The sequence below is a fragment of the Vombatus ursinus genome, unplaced genomic scaffold (genome assembly GCF_900497805.2).
Source record: "Vombatus ursinus unplaced genomic scaffold, bare-nosed wombat genome assembly UNPS02014832.1, whole genome shotgun sequence".
Lineage (NCBI taxonomy): Eukaryota > Metazoa > Chordata > Mammalia > Diprotodontia > Vombatidae > Vombatus > Vombatus ursinus.
In genome coordinates this window covers 49746999-49756909 of record NW_020954610.1, presented here as the reverse complement: position 1 = coordinate 49756909, position 9911 = coordinate 49746999, and the positions used below count along the sequence as shown (strand labels likewise).

The window sequence follows — 9911 nt, the reverse complement described above, 5'->3', positions numbered from 1 at the left end:
TTCCTTCCTTCCTTCCTTCCTTCCTTCCTTCCTTCCTTCCTTCCTTCTTTCCTTCCTCCCTCCCTCCCTTCCTCCCTCCCTCCCTTCCTTCCCTCCTTCCTTTCCTCTCTCCCTCCCTCCCTTCTCTCCTTCCATCCCTCCCTTATCTCCCTCTGTCCACATGGGGAAAATCATATCCTTACCTGTGGGCACTCTACCCAAAGGAATATAAATTTTGATCACTGAAACCTTGCAAGATATCTTGAGATTTATGGGCTAGGTTTTTTTTTTCCTCTTCTCCACTTATTTATTCTATCATTAAATTAAAAAAAAAAACTGGGACAGTTAACTATTTTGCACCTTGTAGTTTCATTTATGATTTCTTGAAATATATAGCACTAGAAAACCAGGCTTTGATAAAGCCTATTGGGATTCAAATGGAGCTACTTGACCATGCCTTAAAACCCTGGATCACTCTGGCTCTCACTGATTGCCCAAGTAGGTCTTAGCCCAAGCCTCACTTGATCTGTGTTTGGGTTTTGATGGCTCAGAGTGAGTGTAAATAGCAATTGTTTCTGTTTTGGTCAGAAACCATGAGGGTTTTCCCCTCTCGGATTGATTTTTTTTTTTTTTGAGTAGGTAAAAGAGGCCTTGTTTTGCTCATTTCTTACCTAGTCTTAATCACTGAATGGGTGTTCCCTCAGACAAACTGAGACCTGGGAAAGACCTTAGTGTAAAAAGGCCAAGATCTCCCACTGCATCTGGGCAATCTCCAGTCATCCTGATGTATATCTTGCCACTGGACTGAGATGGCTGGAGGAGAGAAAGGCTGATGACTTTGCACAGCTCTCTCTGCCTCACTTCAATCCAGTTCACTTGCAAGTCAAGACATCACCTTCCTGATGTCATTGGTCCTCTTTGAGAATGAAGTACAAACAATAACTTTTAATACACTTTTTATAAATACATACATCTTTAATGTCAGAAAATTTCCTTCCTTATGGCCTGGAGATATTTATTTTGTTCTGTTCTAAGTGTTACAGAGAAAGCTTGAAGCCTTAGGAGTAGAATATTGGGGGTGAGGAGGGAAGAGGAGGCAGAGACATGGATTTTTCAAACCTGACTTTGTCACTACCCGATTTTGTTTCATTTAATGATTAAACTTCAAGAAATAACTAAGTCTTGGCCTACTTAAGGGGAACCTTCCCTACTCACAGTGAGGCAAATTAGGCTCTCATAATGAAGGTGTAGTTATTGTAATTTACACAGATTGGCTCACTAATAACATTTTACATTTGTAAATCTACAAAGCAGTCCCACAAGGGCATATATTTATTTACCCCAATTGTACTGATACAGAAATTGAAGCTTAGAGAAGCCAAATTACCTGATTTAGATCATACAGTTAATAAATGTTGGAGTTGGAACTCAACCTCCAGGTCCTAGTCTGCTCCTCTTTCCACCACATACTACACACAACTGTTCATTCTTATCTTGGAGTGACTTCCATGATATACGATTATATTTCTTACCTTCTGATACATTTGTTATACCTGCATAATGGACTTTGTTTTCCAACCTAACATTAGCTACAAATTTCAGGAGTGTTAAATTAGTATTTAATTTATATAAGTAATTTGTATTTGTTTTTCCTCTCAGCTGTCTTTTAATTTACTCTAATTTCCTGTGGAACTGTAATACTTGGCAGTTAGTTTTACCTTTGTAAAAGTTGACTCAATTCTGGGATTCTATAATGTTTCTGTGATAGCAGAACAAATTTAAAGGACAGTTGTTTATGATATTCTCTTTCTGACATCTTTTTTAGAATAAGTAATCTGTGAATGAGTTGTCTTGTTACAGTGAGCCATCCAAAATATTATTTTTTTAACCCTTTTGTTCTTTTTTCACATAGGCTTTCTAAAATTTTCTCTCTGCTTAGGAATTATCTTGTTCCACTCTCATTTTAAGCTCCCTTTTACATTTTTCTGCCTTTTACAGTCCTATAGTCTTTGTCACAAATTTAGGCAGAAGATCCATTGGACAAGAAACTAAAAATTTTGACCCATCTCATGTTCACTTATGTTTTTAAAATTCTTTTTATTTGTTTTTTAAATGTTTCCCAATTACATGTTTAAAAAAATTAACAGTCATTTAAAAATTTTTTTACTTATAAATTTCCTCCTTTTCTGCCCCTCCACCTTTCTTGAGAAGATAAGCAATTTGATATCAGTTGATATCAGACACGTGAAGTCATGCAAGATATATTTCCATGTTAGCCATGTTGCAAAAAAAAAAACACACACACACAAAATGAAACAATAAAAATAAAGTTTTTGAAAGTGTGTTTCAGTCTGTATGCAAAGTTCATCCTTTGTCTCTCTGGATGTGGATAGCGTTTTTCATCATGGGTCCTTTGAAATTGTCTTGGATCATTGTCTTGATCAGAGTAGCTAAGTCTTTCACAGTTGATCGTCCTTACAATATTGCTGTTACTGTGGACAATGTTCTCTATTGATCAAAGACAAAGAAACTGACTTTGTCATGCTTTTGTCTAATGGCCAGTAGTTATGTATAGTGGTTCTAGAAGTACAGGAGTACGCTATTCTGTATTCTCCAAAATTTTAACATCTTTAATAAAAAGGGAAAAGCAAAGAGACAAAAACAATCCACATCAACCCTGAAACTCCATTAATCCAGCTCCTGGTATTTTTTGACTATGGTTTTCTGCAACTTTTCATTATTTGCCCTGCTCCAATCTCTGTAAATACAGACATGGTCCCAAAGGGCTTTTTCTGGTTGTGGTTTATGCAGCAAGCCCCACCCTGCCCCTGGTATGAAAGCCAGTCTCTCAAACCAGAGCTATACACTTATCTCTGCTTTGAATTGCTTAGTATTTTTTTTTTTCAAGATGCTATCTGTGGATTGTAAAGTGGTTGTTGTTTTTTTTCCTCCTTTTCTACCAGGAAGCATCTCTAGCAGTTCCGCCAAGCTCTTTGAAGTTCCTGATTCATGGTAGCCAACAGTTGAAAGAAGAAAGCAGGGACTCCGATTCTGAGAAATCACCAGACTTACACCACTTGGAAGCCATACTGTATTTAATTTAATAAAATGTGGTGTGGGCATGGCTTTGAAAACAAAGTATGTCTCTTGAAAAACCAGTTTTTTTTTTAAACTGTCCATTGAACAATCATTGCAGCTTTAGAGTGTCATAAATGTATTTCTCATTAACTGGTTGAATTTGTTTGTCTGTCATGTGAAGCTTTTGCTGTCATAAATGTTAGATCAGATATTCAAATTTAAGTGTGTTTGGGGCCACCTGAGATGGTATGCTGGCTGCGAAATGTACAGAATGAGCTGCTGACATTCTTTCTTCTGTGCTATTGTCAAGATTTTGTGTTGAACTCTTTCCTGCTTTCAGGGTTATCACACATCTCTTTATATTGGGGTTTTTAGGCAATTGCAACAAATGGTCATCAGTCTCCCAGTAAATAGGCCTGTCACCGTTGCATTGCTTTTCACCCATTCCTCTGCCTGAAAACATTGCATTCTCAAGCTTGCTTTTCTGGTAAAAGAATTTTTACCATTGTCAGCTCAGAAATGAACCTGAAATATCCAGCAGCTTTTTGAAACCATAATTTATGGAGTGACTTTTCAAGACGTTATTTTCTCATGTGGGAGAGAGGGACACGAAAGAGTTATTTTTTGGTACACATTTTGCCCATATTCACTATTTAAATCTTGATCTAGATTTTGGGGGGAGGGGTAACGAGGCAGGGAGAAATCTTTTGATAAAGTTTTGTGTGTGGGTAAGAGGGAGAGAGGGAATGTGTGTGTGTGTGTGTGTCTTTGTATGAAATCTATGACAGACCTACAAAATACACCAGCCCTTACTCTGTTAAAAGAAAAAAAAAAACAACTAAACAAAAGAAAAAACAAAATTCCATGGATCTGCCTTAGTCCAGATCTGCTTCAGATCATTGTTAGATTTTCAACATTTTTGTATCATGGAAAAAAAAGTGAAAATGTATTTCCATAAAATGAAAATTAAAGAAATTTTCATAGAACTCAAGTTTTTTTTTTTCATTTTTACTAGCTATACTAGTTGATGTTTCCTCCCTTTCTTTATATTCTCCTTTGAAAGCTACCCCTGAAAATGTTGTCTAAAAAGAGGTTATTTAGATTAGTCTTTGGGGACTTGGAGGGGATTGGTCTGTTTTTTTTTTTTTTTTTTTTACCTATACCTTATACAGTTGTTCTGTTGGACCAAATTTTCAGCAGTGTTAACACTAAATTAGCTGTGTAGAGTGATGACGTAACACTTGGAGGTCTTGCAGTATAGGGCTATTAGAAGGAATGACAAGCCTAGAGCTCTCTGTGGGCATGTTAGTTTGGATTTACACAACACTTTTTTATCTGGTGGGGGGAACCGTTTTCCTCCTTCTCTCCTCCTCACTTTCCCAGCCTTGCCCAGTTTAACAAACTCAACTTGAGTATTCAACAAGCATGCATTCGCTTCCAAAAAGAACCATTCTTAGACAATTCTCATCTCTTCTGATTCTGCCATTACCCACAACTCCATAAGGGAAAAAAAATCATAAAGTGGAATCAAGACAAGCAATAAAAGATGTTCAGTCAGAAGACTGAACGAAACTGCTGGATTCCATTCAACTTAAAAACACAAACAAATGGTCATTAATTCATCTCATGTTTGTAATGTGATGAAAATTTTGAAAATAGCAATTAATGTTCCAAGTTAACTACACTGTGATCATATTTTTTTACATTCCTGTTTTTTGTGCTAAATAGAAGCTTTATGGGAATAGACTCTTTGTCTTAGAATGCTGTAACCATGCCTGATAGTAGCAATGGAGCCCAGATAGTTTCATTTCATTATATACAGTTTTAGTCAGTTTGTAGCTGTCCAATTCTAGGCTAGTCGTAAGATTTAAAGAGGTAAAGTCATAAGATTGAGAAACCTTAGAAGTCATCTAGCTAGTTCAGAGATGTCAAAACAGCTGGCCAATGGGCCCACAATGCTCTTGAATGTGGCCTGAAGCAGTTTAAAATGTAATTGGGAAATACTTAGCAAAATAAATAAATCTACATTAGATACTACATATAGATACTAAATTTTTGAAACTCAAGGGGATCATTATAGATGGTTGAGAGGCTCCCCCCATTTCTTCTTGAATCTGACACACCTGATCTAGACCAGCATCCTCATTTTATAGAGGAGGGAACTGAGGCCCAAGTAGATTATGTGTCTTGTCCAGGGGCATCATAGTGGTACATAACAGAATCAGGATTGGAACCCAAGTCCTCTGATTTGAAATCCAGCTTAGATGGTGCAGTGCATAGAGCACAGGGCCTGGAGTTGGGAAAATAGGAGTTCAAATGAAACCTCAGACACTTGTGACTTGGGCAAATCACTTCACCTCTGCCTCAGTTTCTTCATCTGTAAAATGGGAATAATGAGCACCTACCTCCCAGGGTTGCAGTGAGGATCAAATGAGATAATTGTAAAGCACTTAGCACCATGCCTGGCACATAGTAAGCACTATATAAATGGTTAGCTATTACCATAATCTATATGACCTTCGGCAAGTGGCTAAACCTCTCTGCACCTGGATTTCCTCATGTGCTAATGGGGGATAATAATTGTAACTGTCTTAAAGGGATGTAAAGATTAAATGAGATAAGTGCTTTGCAAACCTTAAAATAGTATAACTATGAGCTATTATTGCAGGTCTTTTTTCCATTTGGGCAGTGGAGAAGGAGGGATGAGTAAGGGGAGGGCAAGTTACTAGACAGAAGAACTGCTGATGACTTCGTTGACTGGCAAGCAATTATCTTTCATTGAAATTAGGAGGGAAGTGGACTTACCATTCCAATGGAGTACATTTCCTGCTCACACATTTTAGCAACTTTTCTCATGGTATAATTTTTTGAAAACCAAAGCATTTATGACATAAAAACATTAACCAAATGTGTCCTTAGTTACCACTGCCTGCCAGGCCAGGAAAATCTGTGTCCTGGCAAAAAAGACTTGGGAGTGTTAAAAATAGATCAATCTTTTTTGGATGCTTTTTATGATCTCATGACTTACTAGGTTTCATTCCTTGGGGGTGGGAGGGAGGGGGAGGATGATCAAATGAAACATGGCATGAAACTACGTTTTGAAGAAAAAAGAATTAACATTTGCATTTTCAGTCTATTTCATATAGCCTTTGCTCCAATACTACCCTAACCCTCCAAAGGTCTGTCTTCAGCTGTTCAGCTATATGTATCCCCAAGCCTCCCTCTATCTGGTAACATTTGAACTGAAGTAGCTCTGAGTGCTTGTGACTGGCCATTTGTTGTCAGTGGAAGGGCTTTCACATTCACTCGCTGGGAGGGACTGTTCGGGAGACTGAAGTGCTTTTGACAAGGCAAACTTAATATGTCTCTGCCCCCTCACCCCCCCCAAAAAAAGTCAACTTTTTATTTTTAAAACACCCTTTTCCACCTTGAGTTTCTGTAATTTTAAGCTATTATGTTAGGGAGGGATTGTGAATAGCCATGTGGATTCATTTATTTGTTTTACTGGTGTATGCCTCTGTGTGTGTGTGTTTTAAGTGAAATACATCATGAAACACTAGAGTAAGAAAACAAGTCACAGGAAGCAATGTATGTGTGCTAAATGAACCCTTCTAAAGTATATTGTATTATATGGGGAAATGTCATAAGCCAATTTCAGGCCAACTTTTCATGGAAAAATTGTACAGAATAAGGAATACCAGCCGGAGTACAAATGAATCGTTTTTAACTTTTACCCTTTTCTACCGGATGGGAGGATGGGAAGCAAGAGCTCCTTTCCAGATTTTCCTCACCTTTACAGGTGAGTTAATCCTAGAAATGTGGGTCCTTTCTTGCCAGCATGTCTTTTTTGCATGTAGAAGAATTATTTTCAGAAATTGGATCTTGTGCATAGTAGCCACTTGGTAAATGTTAAATAAATGAAAATGGTTCCTAGGAGCTTGGCATTTAGAGGTGAGGAGTCATTAAAATATGCTCCTGTGATTATAGTGTATACTACCGTGGACCCTGGACCTAGAGTCTAGAAACTGATCTAGCAAATCATGTTGCTAGGGTGGAGCACAAGTTCCACCCACCAGGTTTGCCTCAGTCTACTGGGGAGGGAGATTGGATGGACAAGGGACTTGAAAAGCACCTCCTGGGGCTCTGGGCACAAAAGGCACCAGGCAGATGCTTGCTCAGTTGTTAGAACTACGGCTTCTTAATTCCAAGTGGAAAGGAGAAACACAGAGGAATTTTGTTTAACTCTAAGGCTATAGTCAGTCCACAGTCTAATCTTTATCTTGAATTGTGTGCATATCAGTCAGTCCTACAATATTCTAATGAAGTGTCATAAAAACTAAGCAAACTGGAGGTAATTTTTTTTTCCTTTTTGGTGAGGCAGTTGAGGTTAAGTGACTTGCCTAGGGTCACACAGGTAGTAAGTGTCGTGTCTGAGATTGGATGTGAACTCAGGTCCTCCTGACTCCAGGGCCGGTGCTCTATCCACTGTGCCACCTAGCTGCCCCTGAAGTAATTTTTTTTAATCCTCATTTTCTCATCTTTCAATTTGAGGCCACTCATTTCCTTGGCTCTTATGAGAGTAAGGCTGAGGACTTTGTGCAGCTTTGCCTCACTTAAATCCAATTCATGTGCAAGTCAAAACATCACCCTCATGATGTCATTGACCCTCTTCAAGAGGGAAGGATGAACAATTACACAATCTCCATCAGTAACCGAGTTTGGAGAAATAAATGCATTATTCACTTAGCCCTTCAGTTTAGAAGTCATTAACAGTGGCCAGTTTATAACTACAGAACGTCTAGTGTCAAAGGCTATTTTGGAAATCAAAAGACATCATCCTTGATCCATAGTGCCTTCTTTTCTTAACTAAGATCTCTGACAGGTTTGTAATCCATTACTTTTCCCCTAAAGACTTCCTACAGTTTTCCTTTCCAATACAAGGAAATCAGAAGCTAGAGGGTATCTTTTGGAAGGGAGATGCTAGGCAAAGATAGGAAAAGAAGGAAAGGTTGAGGAAGAGAGGTTGGAAAGTGCACTGTCTAGTATTCCCTTTGTTCATGGCTCCATAATACACCTGTGAACTTGTGACATTTTAGGATGCTAGGCACTGGGGTCTAGCTGTCTTTGTATACATTTTCATCTATGTATAGAATGGTATAATATGTTTTGATGTAGCTTTATAACTATAACAAATAACTATAAATTGAATGCATACATCAATACTCATTTTCTATCTGCCTTCCATTCTAATCAGCGCCCCCTTAATTTGTCAAAAAAATCACAAAACCCAAGGCATCCTTGTATCTTTTCTACGTAGATCTTTACCCTTGATCAGGACAGAAGAGGGGGCAGGAAGGGAGCAGGGAAAAGATTCTGTTTTTCAGGTATGCTGAATGCTAAACAAAGGTGCTGTCATATCAGGAAGCCTGGTTATTCTCATTTTGGAACTGTTGCTGATCACAGACAACCCATGCCTTTGAGCAGATCTGTAAATCTTCAACAGTGATGTTCCAAACCTAACAGGAAGAGGTAAAGAACTGTATCACTAGGCAGAGTAGGACCGTGAGGTGTAATTTGAGACAGAAGGCCCTTCCCTTTTCTGCTCTCAAATACCGAGATGGATCTGTGATCTCATCAATCTGGACATTCCCTCCACTAATGCAGATGACAACTCCATGCCTATCCACCACAGGTTTCAACTAATGTTGTGGGGGGGGGGGAGATTTCCTCTCCTGACATTGTGAGGATACCAGTGGAGTCTCCAGTACATGTGCCAGCCCTAGCCCTAGCCACATAACCAGGCCATCTCTTTGGGTATCAGCATTTATTCTAATTCAGGCCTTCAAAACGTGGGGCCTGTTTGCTGCCCACCAAAGGATTTCCAGCAGGTGGAGAAAAATGTAGGGTTGCCACTGTGCACTCGCTTCTGTTTGTCATGTGACCAATCGTCAGTCTGTCTCTAGTCCAACCTGTCTGCAGCCTGAAGTTTAGCCTACTTTAATTTTGGCCTCTATCTACTGCTAGGTTGTGCAGATCTTTCTTTCTTTCTTTCTTTCTTTCTTTCTTTCTTTCTTTCTTTCTTTCATTCTCTTTCTTTCTCTCTTTTTCTTTCTCTCTTTCTCTTTCTTTCTTTCTTTCTCTCTTTCTCTCTCTTTCTTTCTTTCCTTCTTGACTACCTCCTACAATTCCAACCTTAGATTTTGCTTCCTTTGGGTTGTGTTGCCCTCTCCAAGGTTATCTTTTAAAGTGCCAAGTACCCTTGGGAAACCCAACATTAAGTTATTAGCCTCTTACAGTAAATGAATATCATGATCTTTTAATGTTAGGGGCACCTTGAGAAGACCAGGTGTTTGGAGAGAGCTGTCTCATATAATGGAAGTTTCAGCACAGTGAAAGTTTACTTCACAGTTTACTTAGGGCCAGACCTGCAGCCTGATGTTGAAGGGTGAATCTGAGAATCCCCAAGTCATCTCTTGTTCTTCTGTGTGGTCCAGCTGCATTGTTCAATAAAGGTATGTAGAACTCATGAGGACTGAATCTGAGGAGTTAGGCCAGCCTTGCCACCCAGCACAAAGCACCTATTTACAGCTTTTAAGAGAGACATCCATAGTGCTGAAATAGAGAGTCCAAATATTTTCCCCTGGGGGTTGGGGAGTGAGAAAGGGAAGCCAAATGAAATGTGCATAGGCATCCAGATGCATGGAGGAAACTTGCAGGCTCTTCCAGAAGTTCTGTTTGCAATAAGAAACCAATCTTGGCATGCTCCAGACCTTTCTGTATTGTAAAAACAGACCAATGTGCTGAGAAGCAGCTAAGTTCTGAAAGCAAATAAACTTTATCAGAGAAATAATTAT

The 9911-nt window shown here is 38.9% G+C and overlaps 1 protein-coding gene across 1 annotated transcript in view; it reads left to right on the top strand.

Moving 5' to 3' along the window:
• Positions 1-3920, top strand: part of PARN (poly(A)-specific ribonuclease) — a 182551-nt gene extending 178631 nt beyond the window's left edge. Inside the window, exon 24 of the mRNA XM_027839597.1 lies at positions 2943-3920. Within this exon, the coding sequence (XP_027695398.1) occupies positions 2943-2995 (53 nt within the window). The 3' untranslated portion in view covers positions 2996-3920. The remainder of the gene's footprint in view (positions 1-2942) is intronic.
• Positions 3921-9911: the final 5991 nt, after the last annotated feature.